General features: G+C 49.0%; 1 protein-coding gene across 5 annotated transcripts in view; it reads left to right on the top strand.

Annotated features, from left to right (window-relative positions):
• The window catches only part of rad54b (RAD54 homolog B), a 268427-nt gene that overhangs the window by 197356 nt on the left and 45804 nt on the right, over nt 1-25267 (top strand). For all 5 annotated transcript variants that reach the window (XM_072468033.1, XM_072468034.1, XM_072468037.1 and 2 more), the window contains 3 exons: nt 136-275; nt 1999-2289; nt 11868-12052. In XM_072468033.1, coding sequence (XP_072324134.1) covers nt 136-275; nt 1999-2289; nt 11868-12052 — 616 coding nt within the window. The remainder of the gene's footprint in view (nt 1-135; nt 276-1998; nt 2290-11867; nt 12053-25267) is intronic.

Genomic DNA, 25267 nt, shown 5'->3' with positions numbered 1-25267 from the left:
AGATCATTAATCATAGAATCCCTAATGTGAAAGGATAAGTATGAAACTGTGTGTTTACTTTATTAGTGTAAAATGTTCCTTTTGTTGAATCATATTTAAGTAGAATGCTTTAAAAATTGTGTCCACTCCATGTAGGTACTCCTATACAAAATGATCTTCAGGAGTTCTACTCTCTAATAGAGTTTGTGAATCCAGGAATCCTTGGATCATCATCCACCTACAGAAAGATTTATGAAGAGCCTATCATCAGGTCTCAACAACCCTCTGCAACAATGGTACGAAATAATATTTGTTTTTAAAAGTGAATGTGTCCCAAAGAGGTAATGCATTTTGGTAGGTCTAACATAGAGGCGAAATATACCGTAAATGGCAAAACTCTTAGGAATATAGAAAGTCAGAGAGATCTGGGCGTGCAAGTCCACAGATCTTTGAAGGTGGCAACACAAGTGGACAAGGTAGTCAAGAAAGCATACCGAATGCTCGCCTTCATTGGACGGGGCACCGGAATATTGCGCACAATTCTGGTCGCCACACTACCAGAAGGATGCGGAGGCTTTGGAGCGACTGCAGAGGAGGTTTACCAGGGCGTTACCTGGTCTGGAGGGTGTTAGCTACATGGAGAGGCTGAATAGATCGGACTGTTTTCATTAGAAAAACGGAGGTTATAGGGTGACCTGATAGAGATCCACAAGATTAAGAGGGGCATGGATAGAGTGGATGGACAGGCACTTTTTCCCAGGGTGGAGGGGTCAGTCATCAGGGGGCATAGGTTTAAGGTCATTGGGGCAATGTTTAGAGGAGATGCTCGAGGCAGGTTTTTTACGCAGAGGGTGGTGAGTGCCTGGAGCGCATTGCCAGGAGTGGTTGTGGAAGCAGATACATTAACGGCATTCAAAAGGCATCTTGACAAACACATGAATAGGATGGGTATAGAGGGACACGGCACAAGGAAGTGCTGAGGGTTTTGAAAAGGTTGGTCTCATAACTGGTACAGGCGGAGGGCCGAAGGGCCTGTTCCTGTGCTGTATTGTTCTTATGTGCAAACATGAATCCCTCCCTTCTGAAGACAATGACTCATTAGATATTAACCTAGAGGGTGGTTGTGTTCCAGTAGTTCTTCCAAATTGCCATTCTTTCAGAGAGATTTTGGAATGTGGAAGACTGCAGACTAATGAACCATGGACAACATCACAGTTGACACAACTTCCGCCATTGTTGATCATCCACAGAGGCAACATTTCTAGTGAGTTACTAAACAGGAATCCGAAGAGGGAATATTGGCTGTTTTCATTTGATCTTCCTCATCCAAAACATATGAGGCCAATTCTGAGGTGGAAATGAAAATCGCTTATTGTCACAAGTAGGCTTCAAATGAAGTTACTGTGAAAAGCCCCTAGTCGCCACATTCAGGTGCCTGTCCGGGGAGGCTGGTACGGGAATTGAACTGTGCTGCTGCCCTGCCTTGGTCTGCTTTAAAAGCCAGATATTTAGCCCTGTGCTAAAAGTCTGTACACAGCACTGGGGTCTAACCTGGAGTCCTTGGTCAATATGACTCAGTGCTCTGTTGGAAGGTTTACTTACCCACAAAGCCATCAGGTGAACTCTTACTTTTCATCTTAAGCGACAGTCAGACTAATTTTCCATTGGTCAGGAAAGAGGAAGTACAAAGTGATTTCTTTAAAAATAGCATGAGCAGGTGTCATGCTTTCAATTTAAACAGTTAAATCTGTTTGTTTGTACTAAATTGGATTCCAAGTATCCAAATTGACCATTTAAAAATATCACAAAAAGGTTTTGTTTTCGAAGAAATTTCCAGCACCATGCAAGTTTAGCCTATACTGCTATTCAAATTCTCAGTCAAAAATGCACATAGCTAGGCCTGAAAAGCTGGAGAATAAACAATGTAGTCTTGTTTGAAAACTCATCAATTCAGGAATTCTTTCGTCTACAGCTCAACATTTCAGCTTTTGCTCTTTTGCCATTTCTTTTTGTCTTTAGGATGAAAAGCAGTTGGGTGAAGAGAGGGCAACAGAGCTTTGCCGATTAACTGGGCTCTTCATACTTCGACGCACACAGGACATCATTAACAATTACCTCCCTCCAAAGACTGAATGGATTATCTTCTGCCGCCCAGCTGCACTGCAGCTTGAACTTTATCACAAACTGCTGGCATCCCATGCAGTGAAATCTTGCCTGCAGGGAAGTCTGGAGAACAGTTCGCACTTAATATGCATAGGGTTACTGAAAAAACTCTGCAATCACCCTACACTCTTCTTTAATACAATAAAGGTACTTGTTTGCAGTACACGTGAGTGCTTAACTCCTAGCAGCCTGTAATAAGTGCGCGAGACTCATTTATTTGTTAGACAATCATGTTGTGATGTATTTAGCTGCACCTAAAGAACTTGCTTGGTCAAGAACAGCTTTGAAATGCACTTAGTATTAACGGCAACAAAAACTGCAAGCAAATTTGATCTAAAATTAGTAATCCTCGGGCGCTGCCTTTTAAAGCTACAATGTCTCAGAAAATATATTTTATGATTTAAGTTGATCATTTTGATACCATATTTATTAACTACACAAAAAGCTTTCCATTGCAAGGTGATGCTTCTCTGAAGCATCCATTCCACCCCCTCCCCCCCCCCCCCACCCCCCCGCTTTTGTTACAAATTATTTTTTCCAATTAAGGGGCAATTTAGCGTTGCCAATCCAACTACCCTGCACATATTTGGGTTGTGGGGGTGAGACCCATGCAGACACATGGAAATGAGCAAACTCCCAAACTCCACACTGGTCGAGCCCAGGCCCGTGGCGCTGTAATGCAGCAGTGCTCACCACTGCGCCACCGTGCCGCCCATCTCTGAAGCATCCATGTTACTGTATTTAGGCATAAAAGAGAAACTAGGCATCAATAAAAGTATGTATCTGAGAGAAAATCACCCCAGGTGACTAGTTCAGAAGGACATTGGTGGGGGTCTGGCAGCACATTGTTGACTCTTTTAGGAGGCAAAAGTAGAGAGAGGAATAAAAGGTCAAATACTTACATTTAAACGTGTGTGCATATTAAAGAGTTATGTATTAGTGAGTAACTAGAAGTTAGAAGCAAAAGAGGTTAAAAGCAAATTCTGTTGCCCTGTGCTCACCAAAAGGTGTCATTGAAATGTAATCTGTTTACATTTTTTAGTTTATGCCTGTGGAGATCAAGATCATGAACTGTGTATTTGACATTTTGCCCTGAAGTGCGAGTTTTGACTTAGTTACTGGAATAAGCTAGCATCACCGTGAAGGTCAGAGGCTTAAATAAAAAATACACAATTTCAGACCAATAGACATCCTCATAACCCTTTGAAATATATGCTGACCTAGACATATTGTTTATGTCTCCTTCCCTAATGGAGTTGTTCACTCCATAGCATTCTCTTTATATGTTCTCAAAGAAGCATTGTATAGGAAAGTATACTTGTGGAGCACTCTTGCCGAAAGAGGTTACATATGTTTAAGGAAACCCTTGCTATTAAGGTTTAATGTTTAGTCCATTGGACTACTCAAAGTGTTTTTCCTCCATGTCCTGTAGTTACTTTTGGAAGTCTGTTGGGACTTTGGTAGTATTTTCTTAAAGCAGTCCATAAATCATCACCATATAAAGACATCTGTCCTACCAAACACAATTACACAGGGGAGCTGCAGAGCCTCATGGGCTAAATAATGCATTGCATTAAGAACCTCAGCAATAAGTTACTTAAAGCTTTGGAAACTTAACTGGATATGTTTAATCAAAATGGCAGATCTCTGCGAAATGCTTCCTCTTGTACATTTTCTTTTTAGAGACTGACATGTTGGGAATTATTGCGTTTTTTCCCACTTAAATCAGAATTAAAAGGTTTATTGTAATTTTTAATTCAATAAGCAGAATAGATGAACAAAAATTCACAGTTCTGCTTTGTATACTTGTGACTTAGTTGTGAATGATGCAATGAAATTAATAACTTGGTGATCAGGCATGCAGTTCTGAATGAAGACGAGATTCTGTTTAAATTTTGTATTGAATTCCTCTTTAGTATATATTCAAGAAAAAAGGTATGAGCGCGATTCTCCGGAGAAATTTCTAAGTGTAGTAGCCAGTGGGAATTGCCGCGAACTTCCCGGCGCTCGACCCAGTGAGGCCAGAAACGCATTTCAACGTTAATTGGTCCTCTTAACGAGGCCTCACGGGCTTCTCGCCGCAAGTGTTCACCTGCTGATTCGCTGGCACCGCACTCGTCAGCTCCACGCTAACAAGGTTGAGCAGCACTTAAGCTGCACAGTCAACCCCACCCAGCTCGCAACAATGGCGCCGAGGCAGCCAGCCCCAAGGTTCCGGGATGCAGACCTGTGGAGGCTGCTGGATGCTGTGGAGGCCAGGAGGGATGTCCTGTTCCCCCGAGGGTCCCGGAGGGTGAGTCACAGGGCACCAGTGCTGCCTGGGACGAGGTGGCGGTAGATGTCAGCTCGGGGAGTGTGACCAGGGGGACTGGTCTCCAGTGCCAGAAAAAGGCCAACGACCTACACCCGGCAGCACGAATGAGTAGAGACCAATGCCCCCCAAGGGAGCATCCTCCCTCCATCCCCCCATCACCACTGTGAGCCACGCGTGTGGCTAACGATGCCTTCCCTGTGTTTCTGCAGGAAAAGATCTCCCACAATCGGCAGGAGATGGCACAGATTGGCGGTGGGGTGCCGGACTTAAGAATCCTCATCTCCTTCAAGGAACGGGCCCTGGAGGTGACTGGTGCGGTTGAGGACAGATCGGTCACCCACATGGAGGCTGGCAAGTGCCACAGAGGTGAGGAACCACCGGGCACCACCTGGAGAACTTGTCAAACGTGGGTTGTTATTGCCTTACTGACTGAGCCATCCCACCCACTGACCACATGTCCACTCTCCTACAGGCCCATCCCGGTTGGCACCCTCTCCTGACTCCAAGGAGACCACCTCGGAGGAGAGCTCCAAGGATGCAAATGTTATAGTTGCGACACAGCTGTCATCTCCACCCTCCACCAGCGCAGATACACACACCTCGGTGGGACATGTTAGCGGACAGGCTTTTGGGGCACAATCTGGTGAGCACCACACTGCTGATGATGCAAATCAGGTGGAGGCAGGAACCCCCAGAGTGTACCAGGGGCATAGAAGGCCACAGGACGATTTGGGCAGCCTCCACTGCTGCCTAGACACCTAGATGTGTGGTAGAGCTAGGAGGGCAAAGCACATTGAGGATCATTCGGAGGTCTGCTGGATCCCAGGACCTAGCTGGGTCCCAGCCTGATGCTGAGCCTGTGGAACAGGGTTACCCAGAGGTGATGTAGATGATAGGGTGCGGCCTGGACGTTCAGAGGGAGATGTCAGCGTCACTCCAGCAGATCCATAGCTGATTGGCGAAATCCCAGAGGCTACGGCGCAGGAGATGGCGCCGGCAATGAGGGCACCGAGGCCAACACTGCTAGGATGGCGGCTGCAGTGGACAGTCTAGTGCACAACGTCAGCACCATTAGTGAAGGCGACCAAGGCGTCACGCAGTTGATGATGTCCATGGCTGAGGGTCTCTGCAGGATGTCCGACTCACTGGGGGATGTCACCCGAGTACCATGCTGACCTTGATGAGGTTTTGTGGGGTCAGTCCCGCTCTCAGATGAGCATTCTGAGGCACCGCAGAGCCTGTCCAGGTTTCAGGTGGGCATTGCTGAGACGCTGCAGAGCATGTCCCAGTCACTGAGTAGCATTGCAGAGGGCGAGACACGATGGTGCAGACCATGAAGAACCACCAGGGCTGGCAGAGCCACATGATGCATGGGCAGCCAGGGCTCAAACGAACTACCCCTTCATCCCAAGGTGAACCCCAGAGGCCCTAAAGGCACCGACCGGGAGGAGGGGGCGCTGAGTGCTCATCACATGGAGTGGCAGTGGTAGCCACCAGCTCCCCCGAGTTCCACCCCTCTGATGAAGCTGCGCTAGGAGTCAGCACCTGGGAGAGGGTGGCACAGCTGTGCACGTGCCGTTGACAAGTGAGCCGTGGCCCTCTGGCCCCAGAGGACACCAGGGGCATAGAAGGCCGCAGGACGAGTTAGGCAGCCTCCACTGCTGCCTAGACACCTAGATGTGTGGTAGAACTAGGAGGGCAAAGCACATTGAGGATCACTGAGAGCACCTGGGGTGGGGGAGGGGGGCACCATCGTGAGAGTGGGGACCTGTAGAGAACATTAAACACCCTTGTGCACAACCAGCAGATGCCTCTGTCACCTTTTTCCGCAATGCATCACCTCGTGCATATGATGGGTGTGAGCAAGCACTCAGCAGACAGGCAGGGGCAGACTACGGCATAGATTGAGGAGTGACAGAGCTCAGCTCTCTGCGGGTTATCATCATACCCATGACAGTGGTAGAGCTGACGGTACCGACACAGTCCCAGCACCCTAGAGTAATGTGACACATACCTTGAGAGGGTGGGAAATGGGGTTGGCGGGGAATTTGGGGGGGGTGTATGGTACCGATGTTGGACCAGGCCACGTCCGAAGCGAATCGGGCGTGTATGAGGACCTCCCTGGCCCTCCGGGCTTGCCGGTCCCCCAGTTTCCCCCCTCAGTTTCCTTCCCGGCCTCGTCCTCCAGCCCTTGCTGGTCCAGCCCCTCCTCATCATCCTTGTCCTCCTCCTCGGAGGTGGCCACATATTCTTCATCACCAACCTCCAGCTCCTCACCATGCTGCTGTGCGAGGATGTGGAGGGCACACCTGACCACCACAAAGCGGGCGACCCTCCGGACGGTGTACTGGAGTGCACCACCGGAGCGGTCGAGGCATCGGAACCACCTCTTGAAGAGTCTGATGCACCACTCAATCACAGCCCTCTCCTCAGTGGGCACCCCTTATCCCCAAAGAGACTGCCGCTCATCCTGGGGTGCTCCTCGAAGAGGCTGGGGATGACTGACTGCCCCAGGATGTAGCTGCCATGGACACTCCCCGGGAAGCGTGCACACACATGCATTATCTGCATGCGGTGGTCGCACACAAACTATATGTTAAGGGTGTGGAACCCTTTTCTGTTAACGTAGGGCACCCCCAGACGGCCTGGTGAGCGCAGGGCAACATGCATTGCAACTATTACCCCCTGGACCTGGGTCATCCTGGCATTGGCGGAGAAACCTGCTGCCTAGGCATCTTGTCGGGCTTGGTTCCTGTCAAAGACTATGTAGTCTTCCTCCCGGGCAGACAGGGCATTTGTTATCTGTCGGATGCACCTCTGGGCTGTGGCCTCTGAGATACAGCACATGTCCCTGCTTAAGCCATGGAATGACTTCGAGGTGTAAAAGTTCAGGGCTGCGGGGACCTTGATGTTCACCAGGAGCAGGTGTCCACCTCCACATGGTGCCAAGTCCGTGAGGACATGGCACAGGTGCCGCACCATCTCCTTGTTAAGGCAGAGCCTCTTGTGGCACACGCTGACTGTCAACTGTTCAAATGATCATTGAAGCCTGTACACCCTGGACCGTCGCCAGACTCCCCCTCTGGGTCCCTCCCTGGCCTAATGGGCGGCCGTGTCCTCGGGTGTGGGGCTGGGTCCAGCACATGGGCATCTGCCTCGAGCATCTGCAGGCGCTGCTGCAGCTGCCGCCGCCTTCTTCGGCGTCTGGACGCATCACATAGCACCAGCACCACTTGGGCAACTTCTGCGTCAAACATCCTTGCCATTGGGTTCAATATCTGTAAGGCATTGGGAAAGGCATTAGACTGACAAAGGTGGCTCACAGCCTGGGACCTTTCATTCCCCCACTGATCTTCCCCCACCCCCCACATGGAACGCCCTGCCCCCACTGGACCTCAGACCCTGCACCCCGGATATCCGCTCACAACGTCACCTGGATTGGGTGCAGGTCCCCTCCCTGTGGCACTTAACCACCCTCTGTGGACATGAACCCCAAAGCTGTGTCCCATCCCTTGGATGTTCGGATGCCGGCTGCTGCATGTGTGGTGTTGCCTCCCGCAGTGTTCCGGCACAGTGTCTGATTGGGATGCTCGGCAACGACCCCCACATGCTACATGGCCTGCCCACTCACGAGGATCCACTTGGAATATGTGCAGTGCTCACTTAACCACGATTGCCAATTCCCTATAAGCTATATAGCCTTCAGCTGCACGGCCAGAAGCCTTGGCAGTCAGTGGGGGTTATGGGTGGACAGTGGGGCAGGCAGGCAGAGACAAGGGCTGCCCCCGGAGTGGGTACACACGATCCAGGTGTTGGCATGGTGGTGCCCCGAATGGTGGCTTCCCCCCCAGCTGTGAGTCCACAACCCCCTGCCGAGCACTGGGGCAGCATGCTCATCGCCCCCGGGCACTTTGCCTGTAAAAAAAGATGGCTGCTCAGTCCTCTGCTCCCCAAAAAAGCTGTTCCGCCAGGTTCACATTTTTTAAAAGGGGTACGAATCGGCGCCAGCTGGGATGCCACTGAATGACGGGAGGCTGTTGGATATAGGGTGGCTCCCATTAATTTTATGGAAATAGGGCTTAAGTGGCGATAATTGGATTCTCGCCACGCTAGGGGGAGATCCCGATTTCATCTAAGGGAGCGGGCTGGTTGCATCGCAAACTGTTTGGCACCTAGCACGGATCTTGTTTTTGGCCACTCCCGCAGTTCACTGGCCTTGTGTTACGCTTGAGTAAGAGCGTAACGAGGCCTGAGAATCGCGCTCTAAGTGTTGGAAATGACGGATGATTGTCCAATGAATATGGAGACTGGCGAGGTGGAAAGTAAGGACAAAGGATCCCTGTCGTGCTAGTGCTAAAGTCAATATTTTCCCGCTTCTGTAGTAGAAAGATTCAACATGCTCGTTAAGACAAAATAACAAGCTTTATTTACAAAACGACTGCATGCAGAAATGGCTGAAACTTGAAGTCAGAGAGCAGTCAGTGAAACTTGCTGATTCCTTCTCAAGTCCGCATTTTCACAGAGAATCAGCTCAATATTTATACATTATCATTATCAAGATTGCGTGGCAACAGCATAGTCAGGAATTTGATCGGAAATAGAAACGGAAGCAATGTCATAAAACAGACCTTTTTTGGTTGCATCACTCATCCCATTATCTTGTCCTTGGAGGGAACATTGAAAGGTCGGAGTAGAATTATTTCTTGCTGAACTTATCTTGTTTTATTCCTACGGCCCAGGGTTATGACGAGTTAGTTTTATCAGGAGTTGCCGAGGTCCGGTATTTTGGAATGGCTCGACCTTCGCTGATCTTTTTCAGACTTCAAGTTATGCAGAGTTGGCCTTATCAGTCTTACAGTCTGAAATGGTTAGGGCAGCATTTTTTACAGGGGTCTGGTGAACTGTGAGCATTCTTTACATGGGCCTGGTGAGCTGGAATGAGTAGTTCAGCCTTTCTTACATTGTATCAAACATTTTGACCAGTCTTCCCATTGACCAGTTTTCCCATCATGCCATTACTTAATTCGTACCATATCACACTAGGTGTTAATTCATTCTGAAGAGGCTGAAGTAGGGAACAGGGCACCAGTTGTTTTCTTAGTACTAGACTTATTGCACAATTCGACATTATGACTGTCTGTCTCCTCCCTCACCATCCTCACCGGGTCCTGAAAATCTCCCTTGAAATGTGCTTAAGGTATTTAATCAATGATTGCCCTCCACCTCTATATCCATAATCTTAATAATACAATTAACACGGCGAGGAGAGGAAAGGGGACATGAAATAGAACAAACACGCTCAAAGCTCCTTTAACCACCATGTCAAGGGCAGAATTGGTTGAAGAAAAGGGAAGGCACATCAGATGCACAGATATTTAAGGCTGCATTGTCTGAACAGATGCAATGGAGAGGGAGCAAACGGAATAAAGTCCACAGGAGACTTCCTGAATGCTTTTGCAATCCACATTGCCAAATGCGTTATTTTTGTGCCAGCAAATTTTGATGTTGTGATCTTTATGGCCAACCCCAACCTCGTGAATGAAAGTGGACTCAGCGAATTTTATCATTCATGGATTTTGGGCAACGTTAGCAAGATTAACATTTGAGGCCAATTCTAAATTAGTCCTGAGGAGGTGGTGGTGAGGCACTGTTGTCCGTGATATTTACTGTTGGGTAGGAATTTCCAGGATTTGGATCCAACAATGATAAAGAAGCATTTTTCCAAATCAGCATGGTGCATGACTTGGATGGGGGAATGAACTTGCAGGTGGAGGCATTCAAAAGTATACCTATTATTCTTGTTCTAGGCAGTATATGTTGGAGGTTTGCACAGCACTGTCAAAGGAACTTTGGCAAATTGCTGCAGTACATCTTGTAGATTCCCACTGCTACCACATTGCAGAGGTGGTGAAGAGATTGCAGAGGTAGTGAAGGGAGCGGATGTTTACGGTGGCGAATGTGTCTCTAATGAAACGGGCTGTGCCATTTTGAATCGTGTTGAGCTTCCTGAGTATATTTAAACTGCACTCATCTGAGCATGTAGAGAGTATTCCGTCACACTCTTGACTTGTGCCATGTGGAAAAGCTTTGGACATTCAGGAGGTGAGTTACTCACTGCATAACTGTCCTATCCTTAGTTGCCTTGAGAAGGTACAAGTGGCAATTCAGTGGTTTATTGGACCATTTCAGCGAGTCACAAATAGGCATTTCTGAGTAAGGCTGGCGGATCATCTTCCCTTGAAGACAGTGGACCAGATGGGGTTTTTATTTCAATCTGGTGGTTTCGTGACCACCATTACAGATATTAGCTTTATATTGCACTGCATTTAGTTAACTGAATTTAATTTCCAATCTCCCATGGTAGGATTTAAGTTCCTGTTTCTGGATCATTAGTCCGGACTTCTGGATTATTAATCTAGTAACATAACCACGATGCGACTATACCCATACGTGAGGCACAGCATATCTAACTCTTCTCTAATCTGAGTGATTTTTATTACAAAGGGATTGAAGTAAAACAGTAGAGACGTCTCACTACAATTATACAGGGCTTAGTGAGACCATAGTTAGAGTACTGAGCGTCGTTTTGGTCTCCATGCCTAAGGAAAGACGTATTTGCCGTAAAAGGAATACAGTAGTGATTCACCAGACTGGTTTCTGGGATAATGGGATTGCCATATGAGGAGAGATTGACAAAGGCTTAGTCTATATTCCTTGGCGCTTAGAAGAATACAGTACGAAGTCTTGCAACACCAGGTAAAGTCCAACAGGTTTGTTTTGAATCACTAGCTTTCGGAGCGCAGCTCAATTGTGGAAGGAGCTGTGCTTTGAAAGCTAGTGATTCGAAACAAACCTGTTGGATTTTAACCTGCTGTTGTAAGACTTTTTACTGTGCCCACCCCAATCCAATACCGGCATTTCCACATCTTAGAAGAATAAGAAGTGACAGAACTGTAACATGTAAAATTTTTGAGGCTGTGGCGGGGTAGATGCTGAGAAAATATTCCCCCTGGCTGGGAAATCTAGAATATGGGGTCACAGACTCCGAATTCTTTCATGAGAAACAAGGGTCATTGGCAAGGATTGACATTTGTTGCTCATTCCTAATTGCCCGTGAGAAGGTGGTGGTTAAGAGGTTACTGTATCATAGATAAATTCAAAGAGTAATTTTGTGCTTTGCATTTCAATGAATAGTTGGAAAATAATGTGTTGCATATGTCTGAATTTCTGATGTGAACTTCCAGCAAGTGAGGTTCCACATTAGACCAAAGTCTGAAATTTGTTCCTCTTGTGTCGTTCTAACGGAAGGGGAAAATTACAACTTGGGATCAAATTGATGAAAACCAACTCAGTTTATAATTGCAAATCTGTCACAATGCGGTAATTTATTTCCGTCTCTTTGGTGCCTTAGGGAAAGGAGAATCGCTGCATAAAACGTGATTTTGACTCTCCGTTGGAAATTAGCCCATATGATGATCTCACTGGCATATTTCCGATAAACTATGAACCAGGTGCATTTACTGCAAAGGATTCGGGGAAGCTACAAGTGCTGATCGATCTTTTAGCTGGCATTCACATACACAGTTCAACTGAAAGGTAGAGTAAAAGCTTCTGTGTTTGAGTTGATGGTAGCTATGAAAACATTTGCACAAACTTATTTTAAATTGTATCTCTCACTGGTCAGTCATGTGCAACCAGGGTGACTTTTTAGATCCAGTTCATAGTCCTCTCTTTGAACAAGACCCCAAAGTATGTATCTGTCAAAAATCATTGTGTTGATAATATTTTATGAATTGCCACAAAATAAATTTAACTTGATGTACTGACAGCCCATTAATATAATGTAAAATTTTACAGCAGATGTTAAACCATTTGACTCGTGCATGTGCCAGGTCTCTGAAATAGTTTTCCTTTCAGTTCAGTCTCTTGTCTTTTCTCTAATCCATTTTAATATATTTTTTATGGAAGGCATTTTGGATTCTGTTTCCACCACATCTCTATGAGCGTTCCATGTCACAACAGCTAATCATTCTCCCAAATTCTTCCTTCATTCTTTTGGCCACAATCTTAAATCTACACACTGTTTGAGGGTGTGGGGAGGGTGTGTGTGTGGGAGGGTTGCTGACATGGGTGTGGTTGATGTGGCGCAGTTGGGAAGGGATGAATGGTGGTGGACATCCAATGGTGGGCCTGGAGGGTCACGTGATGCGGACGGGGGTTGCCCCAAAAAGGGATTTGGCTGATTAGAAGGGGGCGGGGAGCAACCCCCCCTCCTCTCCGGACCAGGTTGGTCAAGTGGAAGGTGAGGGGTTTAAATGGGCCAGTTCCACGGTCGCATGTGTTCACTCATCTGAGGAGTGTGAAGGCGGACGTGGCTTTTTTGCAGGAGACGTACCTGAAGACAAGGCTGAGAAATGGATGGGTGAGGCAGGTGTTTCTTTCGGGGCTGGAATAAAGACGAGGGGGTGGGGTGTTGGTCGATAGGCAGGTTGCGTTCACTGTGGGGAGTACTGGTGATGTGGATATGTGATGGTTAGTGGGATGTCGGTGTTTCTGGTAAATGTTTATGCCCTGAATTGGCATGGCATGGGTTTTATGAGGTGGGTGTTGGGGAAGATCCCGGACTTGGACTCGCATCGGTTGATTAATGGGAGGGGGATTTTAACACAGTCATAGATCCGAGCTTGGATTGGTCGAGTCCCAAGTCGTCGAAGGTTGTGGACTTGTGGTGGTTTGGAAGGCCGAGGGCAAAAGAGTTTTCATACTTCTCCCATGTGCACCTGGTGTACTCCCGGATTGATTTTTTTTGTGTTGGACAAGATGTTGCTGGTGTGGTTGGCCGATTCAGAGTATTCGCCAATTGTGGTTTCCGACCCACGTGCCGCATTGGGTGGATTTAAGGGTGGCTGGTGTGTGGAGGCTGGGTGTTGGGTTGCTGACGGTTGGTGAGGTGTGTGAGCGGGTCAGGACTGCCTGTTGGGACTACGCGGGGCTGAACAACACGGGGAGGTTACGTTCGCCACGCTGTGGGAGGCACTCGACTATAGTCATGGGCAGTTCATAAAAATCCGGGCGCATAGGGAGAAAACGGAGTGGGAGGAGGGGTCAAGGCTGGTGATCAAGATTTTGAGGGTGGAAAGGAGATATTTGGAGGTGCCGGAGTAAGGGTTGTTGAAGTAGAGGCAGAGGCTCCAGATTGAATTTGGGCTCATTTCTATGGGGAAGGTAGTGACCCAACTGTGGAGGGGCAGTGTATGAGTATGGGGTAAGGTGAGTCGAATGTTGGCCCATTAGTTGAGAAAGCAGCTGGGGAGGAGGGGATGCAGTGGTTCCTGATGGTTGAGACTTTCCCAAAGTGGGGGAGGGGCTAGTTCAGAGACGAGGGGCCCCAATTGGGCTGAGGGAGGTGATGGATTGTACAGGGGCGATGCAGGTTTCGGGACTGGACGGGTTCCCAGTGGAGTTTTCTAAAAGGTTTGGGGTGGACCGGGGGCCATAGTTGGTGAGGCGTATAATGAAGCAAGGGAGAAGGGGGATATCCCCCCTCATTGTCGCAGGCTTCCATCTCCCTGATTTTGAAGAGGGACTGTAGCCATCTAAGATGGCCACCTGCAAAGGACCATGGGAATTATGGCCAACCCAGGACTCAGACAGATACAGAGCCTTTGTGTATCTGAAACACAGGTAACCAGGCCTGATCAAAACCCCCGCTCGTTTGCATTTCAATGGCCCATTTTCCCAGGACAATATAACTCCAATCAAGCAACCGGTACAGCCACAGACTGATCGGCGCCACTCCCTTTACTCAGAGAGCCCAACTGCCAAGGCCAATGACCACTAAGGACCTGCCCAGCTACCAAGCCACCCGCCCCTTTATTGGCCAAAATCGAAGACAACCGAGCCCCGTCGAACTATTGGGTCCAAAGTTAAGGACCTCCCCAAAGAGCGCAAAATCCCAGAGGGACAAAAGAGGACACAGCCATGTGCTTTATCTCTTTTGGATCCGGCCTGTGCCAACCCAACTGTAGCAGGAACAGCCAGCCAAATTGAAGACCAGCGATCGCTACCTGACGGATGAGCCCAGCAGAAACAGCCGCTTTCTTCGAACCAGCCAAGTGAAATCCAGATAAAGGCCATATCAATTTGCACAGTGCCGGTCGCCCTGAAGTTAAGTGTAGGTTATTGTAGCTGATAGATGTAGTTTAACTCCGTAGATATTGTATTTGCATGTCGAGGTAACTCGTGTGTATGTAAATAAACATTCTTTTGAACTAACTAACTGGTTGTGTGGTCATTTAATTGCTATAAGGGAAGCCTTGTGGTTCACAAACATTATCATTAATATTAGCAACAGTATTGGCAACGCTGTTGAGATCGAAAACGGGCAACAGGACAAGCACCCGGAGCAGTATGGGTTGTACCGCCCAATATCACTATTGAATGTGGACGCCAAGTTGTTGGCGAAGGTGTTAGCATCGCGAATTGAGGACTGTGCTGAGGATGATAGACGAGGGTCAGATGGGTTTTGTGAAGGGGAGCCAGTTGCTGGCGTATGTCAGGAGGCTACTCAATGTAATCATGATGCCTTTGGAGGGCAGGAGGTGGAGGTAGTGGTGGCGATGGACGCTGAAAAGGTGTTTAATTGGGTGGAGTGGGCGTATTTGTTGGTGGTGGTGGGGCGGTTTGAGTTTGGGTAGGGGTTTGTGCGGCTGCTATATAAGGCGCCAGTCGCGAGCTTGCGGACAAACTGAGTGAGTTCGGGGTACTTCGGGCTGCACCGTGGGACTGAGGCAGGGGTGTCTGCTCTCCCCGTTGCATTTTGCCTTGGCAAAAGAGCCACTGGCAATGCCGCTTAGGGTGCCGATGGATTGAAGAGGGATTGAGCGGGAGGAGTGTCGAGCACAGGGTCTCATTGTATGCGGATGACCTGTTATATATTTCGGACCCGTTGGGCAGTATCGGAGGCATCATTGAGGCCCTGGGGGCATTTAGATGGTTTTCGGGATACAAATTGAATATGGAAAAGTGCGAGGTGTTCCCAATTGAGGCAAGAGGGCGGGAAAGGAGACTAGGGGAGTTGCCATTTAGGGTGGTGGGGGTGAGTCTCAGGTATTTGGGTATCCAGGTGCCGCTGAGTAGGGCACAGTTGCATAAATTGAACTTGGCTCAGCTGGTGGAACAGATGAAGGTGGACTGTGGGATGTGCTGTCGCTGGCAGGCCAGACAGAGAAAATGGCAGTGCAGCCGAGGTTTTTGTTTGTATTTCATAACCTCCCAATCTTTGTTCCCAAGACGCTTTTAGGAAGGTCATCGGGCTGATCTCTGGGTTTGTGTGAACGGGGAAGATACCGCAAGTGTGGTGGGCCTTCTTGAAAGGGGTGTGAGTGGCTGCTCGCATTGGTGTTGCCGAACATTATGAACTATTATTGGGTGGCGAATATTGCTATGGTAAGGAAATGGGCCGTGGAGGAGGGGTTGGTGTGGGTATGGATGGAGGCGGCATCACGCAGGGGTTTTGAGGGCTTTGTTGTCGGTGCCTTTACCGTTCTTGCCAGCTAGGTACTCTGTGAGCCCAATGGTGGTGTTGGCCCGAATGGTGTAGGGGCAGTGGAGACAGAATTTGGGCCTGGAGGGTGCTCTGGTGTGGGGTCCAATCTGTAATAACCATAGGTTTGCGCCGGCAGGGCTCGATGCGAGGTTTAGGGGGTGGCAGCAGGCAGGGATTGAGCGCTTTTGCGACTTGTTTATTGAGGGACAGATTTGCGGGGCTGGAGAGCCAGGAGGAAGTGTACGAGTTGCCCAGGGGGAATGGCTTTCGGTATCTGCAGGTTCGGGACTTCATAAGGAGAGAAGTGCTGTCCTTTCCTGGCTGCCGCCCCTGGGATTGCGAAATAGGGGAGGGGAAGGTGTTGGGATGTTTATAAGGAGTTGATGGAGAGGGAGGGAGCCCTGGAGGGGATATTAAGCGTAAATAGGAGGACGAGCTGGGAGGGGAGGTGGGAGCCAAGACATGAGCGGAGGCCTTATGGAGGGCGAACGTGTCCTCGTCATGTGTGAGTTAAAGCCTCATCAAGTTTAAAGTTGTGCATAGGGCTCATATGATGGTGGCGAGGATGAGTAGGTTCTTTGCGGAGATAGAGGATAGGTGTGTGCGGGGTAGGGGGGCAGTGAATCACATCCACAAGTTCTGGGCGTGTCCGAGATTGAGGGGGTTTCTGACCGGGGTCCTCGGACATGATGGTGAAAAGGGTGTGGTGGTGGTTCCGAGTCCAGAGGTTGCGATATTTGGGGTATCAGAAGACTCGGGAGTCCAGAGGGTGAGAGGGGCCGATGTTTTGGCCTTGGCCTCCCTGATAGCCCGGAGACAGATTTTGCTAGAGTGGCGGGACTCGGAGCTGCCGAAAGGAGGAGTACGGGTGAGCAACCTGGCGATAAGGGAGTTAAAATGGGGAAGTTGGGAAGCGAGGTGGGATTGGCATCAGGGGAGCAGGTGGGGTGTGGTTGTTTGTTGTTTATTGAATTGTTCTGTACTTATTTTATTGTGTGTGTGTATATATGAAAATGCCTGAATAAAATATTTTCTAAAGAAAATCTACACACTCTGGTTACCAACTTGCAAAATTATGTGAATTGTTTTTCTGTATTTACATTGAAAGCTGTCCCAATATTGAACATCTTTATCACTACTTCGCCAAACCACCTTAATTTCTGTAATACCTCGAGAACAAGATTGTTCATCGTTCCAGTCCTTCAGTAAAACTCCTTCCTAAAGTAGAGAGTTTATTTCATTTGTGCATTCAGGGGATATGGGCGTTTCCGGATAGGCACTAATTTATTGCCCATCCCTAATTGCCCTAGAAAAGAAAGTGGTGAACTGCCTTCTCGCACTGCTGTAGTCCATGTATTGTAGGTACACCCACAGTGCTGTTGGGAAGGGAGATCCAAGATTTTAACCCAGCATAAGTGAAGGAATGGTCATATAGTTCAAAGTCAATATAGTGTGCGACTTGGAGAGGAAATTGCAGGTGGTGGTGTTCCCATGTGTCTATTGAGAATTTGGAAGATGCTGTCAAAGGAGCCTTGGTGAGTTGCTGCAGTGCATCTTGTAGATGATACACACTTCTGTCACTATGCATCGGTGGTGGATAGTGTGCATGTTTAAGGTGGTGAATGGTGTGCCAATCATGTGGACTGCTTTGTCCTGGATGACGTTGTGCTTCTTGAGTATTGGAACTGCACTCATCCAGGCAGATGGAGAGTATTTCATCACACTCCTGACTTGCGTCGATGGAGAGGTTTTGGGAGTCGGGAGAAGGTAATTTACCCAGTGCAGAATTCTCAGCCTCTGCTTTGTTCTTGCAGCCGTAGTATTTATGTGCTGGCCCAGTTCAGTTCTTGGTCAATGGTAATGCTCAGGATGTTGATGGTGTGGGATTCAGTGATAATAATTAAGGAAGGTGGCGAGATTGTCTCTTGTTGGAGATGGGCATTGCCTGATACTTGTGTGGCAAAAATATTACTTGCCACTTATCAGCCCAAGTCTGAATGTTGTCCAGGTCTTGCTGTATATGGACAAAGACTGCTTCAGTATTTCTGGAGTCGTTAATGGTGCTGAACATTGTGCAATCATCAGCAAACATCCTCACTTTTGACTTTATGATGGTTGGAAGATCATTGATGAAGCAGTTGAAGATCTGTCAATCACACCCTAGCCACATTTTTGATACCCTTGTAACCATTAAGATCAATACTCCCTCTCACCCTGGATGTTCTCCCTGCTACCGCCCCATCTCCGTATTCGTAAGTCCAAAGGACACAGATTTGATCATCAATGGAAGACAACTGGTTGATCTATCAATCAGCATATCTGACTGGCTGGTCAAAGCACTATTGAAGTCTTCTTTCCATCACCTAACCATTCAAAATTCATTCTGGGTTGCACCAATAACTTCCTTGGTTTTTCATCTCCACATTAAACCGTCGTCTTGAACCAGTCTCATGTCTCTTCCACGATCACCTCCAACAGACCTGTGTGGAGTTCATGGACATTTTTGTCACAAAGATTAAGACCATAATTTCACAGTCTTTGTTGTTTCCCTTGCTTCTCCTAGCCCATTGGACCAAACCGCCCATAATGTTCCCTGCTGCCCTAACTCTGAATTTGTCTTGTTCTCCAGATTCTATCCCATCTCCCTGTCTCACCTTGCTTTATCCAAGCTCATCTTGCCCAGGCGGCCCACCTTCTGCGCCCCCCTCCATGTTCCCACCAACATGTTGACCATTCAACTTCCCTTCAATGTTAGCAGATGTTGTTAACGATTCTCTCTCCTTGGGCACTAGACCTAATCTACTGTCATCGTCCTCGGCTAAAACAAACACTCCTCCTGTTCTTGTAAGCTACTGCACCATCTCCAACCTTCCTTTTCTCTCCACAGCCCAGTCACCATCCATATCCATGCATATGTTTCCCACAATTTCATGTCTGAATTCCTCAAATCAGATTTCTGCCACAGTATTGAGACAGCTGTTATCAAAACCACAATGTTATCAAAACCACAAATGTCATTCTACATGACCATTACTGTGATCACATGAGGAGAGATGGACTAAGTTGGGATTGTTCTCGCTGGAGTTCAGAAGAAAGAGGGGGGATCTCATAGAGACTTATAAAATTCTAACAGGACTAGACAGGGTAGATGCAGGGAAGATGTTACCAATGATAGGTATGTCCAGAACCAGGGTCACAGCCTGAGGATTTCAGACAGAGATAAGGAGACACTTCTTCACACGGTACTGAGGGAAGGGGAGAGAGTATTGGGGCAACTGAGTTGTCGACCAGGGTGTTGTTGCAGAGGGAATGGTCCCTTTGAACAGCTGAAAGGAGAGCAAAGGGGAAGATGTTTTTGGTGTTGTCAGCAGATTAGAAAAGTTGATACATAGATACATAGAAGATAGGAGCAGGAGGCGGCCTTTTGAGTGGTGAGCCTGTGGAATTCATTACCACAGGAAGTTGTTGATGCTAAAACTTAGAATATATTCAAGAGGCGACTGGATATAGCTCTTGGGGAGAATGGGATCAAAGGCTATGGGGAGAAAGCAGGATTAGGCTATTGAGTTGGATGATCAGCCATGATCGTGATGAATGGCGGAGCAGGCTCGAAGGGCCAAAAGGCCGCCTCCTGCTCCTATCTTCTATGTATCTATGTATCAACTTTTCTAATCTGCTGACAACTCCAAAAACATCTTCCCCTTTGCTCTCCTTTCAGCTGTTCAAAGGGACCATTCCCTTTGCAACAACAGACGACTCAGTTGCCCCCAAAACTCTCTCCCCTTCCCTCAGTACCATGCCATGCAAGCACAGGGGATCCTCTCCTTTTTCACTGTCCCAGGCCCCAAACATTCCTTCCAGGTGAAACAGCAATTAACTTGCATATCTTTCAATTTAGTATACTGTATTCATTGCTCACCATGCATTCTCTACATGGAGAGAGTGTCTTCCAGGAGACTGCCAATCAGTACACAAACATATCCTGAGCTTCTGGTACCTTGTCATTTTAAACGTCCACTGCACTCCCACTCATGAATGGAATATAGGTGTCCTCCGCAAAGTCAACGTTTATTGTTCATTCTCTAATTACCCTTGGGAAAGTGGTGGTTAAGATGCCACCTTGAACCGTTGCAGTGCATGTGAAGGTACACCCACTACTGTTAAGGGAGGCAGTTCCAGAGTTTTAAAAAATATATATTTTATTCAAGATTTTTTGGCCAAACATAACAGCACATAGCGTTTCCTTTACACAGCAATAAAACAATATAAATAACAATGGCCAGTTTTAAACAAGTAAATAAATAATATATGAACAAAATCAAAAATAAAACTAAATGGCAACTGCCTTGTCCAAGATATATACTCTCCAAAAATACAATCCAATATACAATTACATATACCAAATACCTATACATATACAATAACATCCCTTAGAGTCCTTCTGGTTTCTCCCCCCCCCCCCCCCCCCGGGTTGCTGCTGCTGTCTTCTTCTTTTCCATTCCCTCTATCTTTCTGTGAGGTATTCGACGAACGGTTGCCACCGCCTGGTGAACCCTTGAGCCGACCCCCTTAGAACGAACTTAATCCGTTCCAACTTTATAAACCCTGCCCATGTCATTTATCCAGGTCTCCACACCCGGGGGCTTGGCTTCCTTGCACATTAACAATATCCTGCGCCGGGCTACTAGGGACGCAAAGGCCAAAACATCAGCCTCTCTCGCCTCCTGCACTCCCGGCTCTTCTGCAACCCCGAATATAGCCAACCCCCAGCTTGGTTCGACCTGGACCCCCACCACCTTCGAAAGCACCTTTGCCACCCCCACCCAAAACTCCTGTAGTGCCGGGCATGACCAGAACATGTGGGTATGATTCGCTGGGCTTCTCGAGCATCTCGCACACCTATCCTCTACTCCAAAAAATTTACTGAGCCGTGCTCCAGTCAAATGCGCCCTGTGTAACACCTTAAATTGTATCAGGCTTAGCCTGGCACACGAGGACAATGAGTTTACCCTACTTAGGGCATCAGCCCACAGCCCCTCCTCAATCTCCTCCCCCAGCTCTTCTTCCCATTTCCCTTTCAGCTCATCTACCATGATCTCCCCCTCGTCCCTCATTTCCCTATATATGTCTGACACCTTACCGTCCCCCACCCATGTCTCTGAGATCACTCTGTCCTGCACCTCCTGCATCGGGAGCTGCGGGAATTCCCTCACCTGTTGCCTCGCAAAAGCCCTCAGTTGCAAATACCGAAATGCATTCCCTTGGGGCAACCCATATTTTTCCGTCAGCGCTCCCAGGCTCGCAAACGTCCCATCTACGAACAGATCTCTCAATTGTGTTACCCCTGCTCTTTGCCATGCTCCAAATCCCCCATCCATTCTCCCCGGAACAAACCTATGGTTATTTCTTATCGGGGACCGCACCGAGGCTCCCGTCTTTCCCCTGTGCCGTCTCCACTGCCCCCAGATTTTCAGTGTAGCCACCACCACCGGGCTTGTGGTGTATTTCTTCGGTGAGAACGGCAACGGCGCCGTCACCATAGATTGTAGGCTAGTCCCCCTGCAGGACGCCCTCTCCAATCTCTTCCACGCCGCTCCCTCCTCTTCTCCCATCCACTTACACACCATTGAGATATTGGCGGCCCAGGTGTACTCAGTTAGGCTCGGTAGTGCCAGCCCCCCCCTGTCCCTACTATGCTGCAAAAATCCACGCCTCACTCTCGGGGTCTTCCCGGCCCACACAAAACTCATAATACTCTTCTCAATTCTTTTGAAAAAAGCCTTTGTGACCACCACTGGGAGGCACTGAAACACAAAAAGGAATCTCGGGAGGACCACCATTTTAACCGCCTGCACCCTCCCTGCCAGTGACAGGGACACCATGTCCCATCACTTAAAGTCCTCCTCCATCTGATCCACCAACCGCGTTAAATTTAGCCTATGCAATGTACCCCAATTCTTGGCTATCTGGATCCCCAAGTACCGAAAGTCCCTTGTTACCTTCCTCAACGGTAAGTCCTCTATTTCTCTGCTCTGCTCCCCTGGATACACCACAAACAACTCACTTTTCCCCATGTTCAATTTATACCCTGAGAAATCTCCTAACTCCCCAAGTATCCGCATTATCTCTGGCATCCCCTCCGCCGGGTCCGCCACATATAACAACAAATCATCCGCATACAGAGATATCCGGTGTTCTTCTCCTCCCCTGAGTACTCCCCTCCACTTCCTGGAACCCCTCCATGCTATTGCCAGGGGCTCAATCGCCAGTGCAAACAATAATGGGGACAGAGGACATCCCTGCCTCGTCCCCCTATGGAGCCGAAAATATTCAGACCCCCGTCCGTTCGTGACCACGCTCGCCATCGGGGCCCTATACAACAGCTGTACCCATCTAATATACCCATCTCCAAAGCCAAATCTCCTCAGCACCTCCCACAAATAATCCCACTCCACTCTATCAAATGCTTTCTCGGCATCCATCGCCACCACTAACTCCGCTTCCCCCTCTGGTGGGGGCATCATCATTACCCCTAACAGCCTCCGTATATTCGTATTCAGCTGTCTCCCCTTCACAAACCCAGTTTGGTCCTCATGGACCACCCCCGGGACACAATCCTCTATCCTCATTGCCATTACTTTGGCCAGAATCTTAGCGTCCACGTTCAGGAGGGAAATAGGCCTACAGGACCCGCATTGCAGCGGGTCTTTTTCCTCCTTTAGGAGGAGCGATATCGTTGCCTCTGACATAGTCGGGGGCAGCTGCCCCCTTTCCCTCGCCTCATTAAAGGTTCTCATCAGTAGCGGGGCCAGCATGTCCACATATTTCCTATAAAATTCAACTGGGAATCCGTCTGGTCCCTGGGCCTTCCCCGCCTGCATGCTCCAAATTCCTATCACTACTTCCTCCGTTTCAATCTGTGCTCCCAGCCCCACCTTCTCCTGCTCCTCCACCTTAGGAAATTCCAGCTAGTCCAGAAAACACATCATTCTCTCCTTCCCATCCGGGGGCTGAGCTTCATATAATCTTTCATAGAATGCCTTGAACACTCCATTCACCCTCTCCGCTCCCCACTCCATCTCTCCCTCCTCATCTCTCACTCCACCTATCTCCCTCGCTGCTCCCCTTTTCCTCAGTTGGTGGGCCAGCAACCTGCTCGCCTTCTCCCCTTATTCGTACTGTACACCCTGTGCCTTCCTCCACTGCGCCTCCGCATTACCCGTAGTCAGCAAATAAAATTCTACATGTAGCCTTTCCCTTTCCCTGTACAGTCCCTCCTCCGGTGCCTCAGCATATTGCCTGTCCACCCTCAGAAGTTCTTTCAGCAACCGCTCCCGTGCCCTACCCTCCTGCTTTCCTTTATGTGCCCTGATTGATATCAGCTCCCCTCTAACCACTGCCTTCAGCGCCTCCCAGACCACTCCCATCTGGACCTCCCCATTATCATTGAGTTCCAAGTACCTTTCAATACACCCCCTCACCCTTAAGCACACCCCCTCGTCCGCCAATAGTCCCATGTCCATTCTCCAGGGTGGACGCTGTTCTTTTTCCTCCCCTATCTCCAAGTCCACCCAATGTGGAGCGTGATCCGAAATAGCTATAGCCGTATATTCCGTCACCTTCGGGATCAGCACCCTTCCCAAAACAAAAAAGTCTATCCGTGAATAAACTTTGTGGACATAGGAGAAAAACGAAAACTCCTTGCTCCTAGGTCTACTAAATCTCCAGGGGTCTACTCCTCCCATCTGCTCCATAAAGTCCTTAAGCACCCTAGCTGCTGCCGGCCTCCTTCCGGTCCTGGACCTCGATCTGTCCAGCCCTGGTTCCAGCACCGTGTTAAAATCTCCACCCATTACCAGCTTCCCCGCCTCTAGGTCCGGGATACGTCCTAGCATGCGCCTCATAAAGTTGGCATCATCCCAGTTCGGGGCATATACGTTCACTAAGACCACCGCCTCCCCTTGTAATTTGCCACTCACCATCACGTATCTGCCCCCACTATCCGCCACTATGGTCTTTGCCTCAAACGTTACCCGCTTCCCCACTAGTATGGCCACCCCCCTGTTTTTTGCATCTAGCCCCGAATGAAACACCTGCCCCACCCATCCTTTGCGTAGTCTGACCTGATCTATCAGTTTCAAATGCGTCTCCTGCAGCATAACCACATCTGCCTTAAGTTTCTTTAGGTGTGCGAGTACCCGTGCCCTCTTTATCGGCCCGTTCAGCCCTCTCACATTCCACGTGATCAGCCGGGTTGGGGGGCTCTTTGCCCCCCCCCCCCCCCCTGTCGACTAGCCATCCCCTTTTTTTTTATCCAGCTCCTCACCCGGTTCCCACGTAGCTGTGCCCCCCCCAGGTGGCGCCCCGCCCACCCCACCCCATACCGGTTCCCCCTTCTCCGCAGCAGCAGCAACCCAGTTAACCCCCCCCCCCCCCCCCGCTAGATCCCTCACTAGCGTAATTGCACCCCCCATGTTGCTCCCAGAAGTCAGCAAACTCTGGCCGACCTCGGCTTCCCCCCGTGACCTCGGCTCGCACTGTGCGACGCCCCCTCCTTCCTGCTTCCCTGTTCCCGCCATAATTATCATAGCGCGGGAACAAAGCCTGCGCTTCCCTTTTGGCCCCGCCCCCAATGGCCGACGCCCCCAGCTCCTCCACCTCCCTCCCTCCCTCCCTCCCCCATGACATGGGGAAGAGAGAAAAGTTACAGGGTCGCAGGATTAACAACTTAAAAATCATCTCTTCCCCCCTTTTCCCCCCTCTTCGCCCCCCATATTAGCCCCACCACTTTGTCTCAAACGTTCTTTTTTATACCCCACTTATTCCAATTTCTCTTCGACAATAAATGTCCATGCCTCATCTGCCGTTTCAAAGTAGTGGTGTTTCCCTTGATGTGTGACCCACAGTCTTGCCGGCTGCAGCATTCCAAATTTGACCTTCCTTTTATGAAGCACCGCCTTGGCCCGATTAAAGCTCGCCCTCCTCGCCACCTCCGCACTCCAATCTTGATATACGCGGATCACCGCGTTCTCCCACCTACTGCTCCGAGTTTTCTTTGCCCACCTGAGGACCATCTCTCTGTCCTTATATCGGAGAAATCTCACCACTATGGCTCGGGGAATTTCTCCAGCCCTCGGTCTTCGCGCCATAACTCGATAGGCTCCCTCCACCTCCAACGGACCCGTCGGGGCCTCCGATCCCATTAACGAGTGCAGCATCGTGCTCACATATGCCCCGACGTCCGCCCCCTCTGCACCCTCGGG

The sequence above is a fragment of the Scyliorhinus torazame genome, chromosome 11 (genome assembly GCF_047496885.1).
Source record: "Scyliorhinus torazame isolate Kashiwa2021f chromosome 11, sScyTor2.1, whole genome shotgun sequence".
NCBI lineage: Eukaryota > Metazoa > Chordata > Chondrichthyes > Carcharhiniformes > Scyliorhinidae > Scyliorhinus > Scyliorhinus torazame.
The sequence above is the reverse complement of the archived record's forward strand: the minus strand, read 5'-3'. Positions and strand labels throughout refer to the sequence as shown.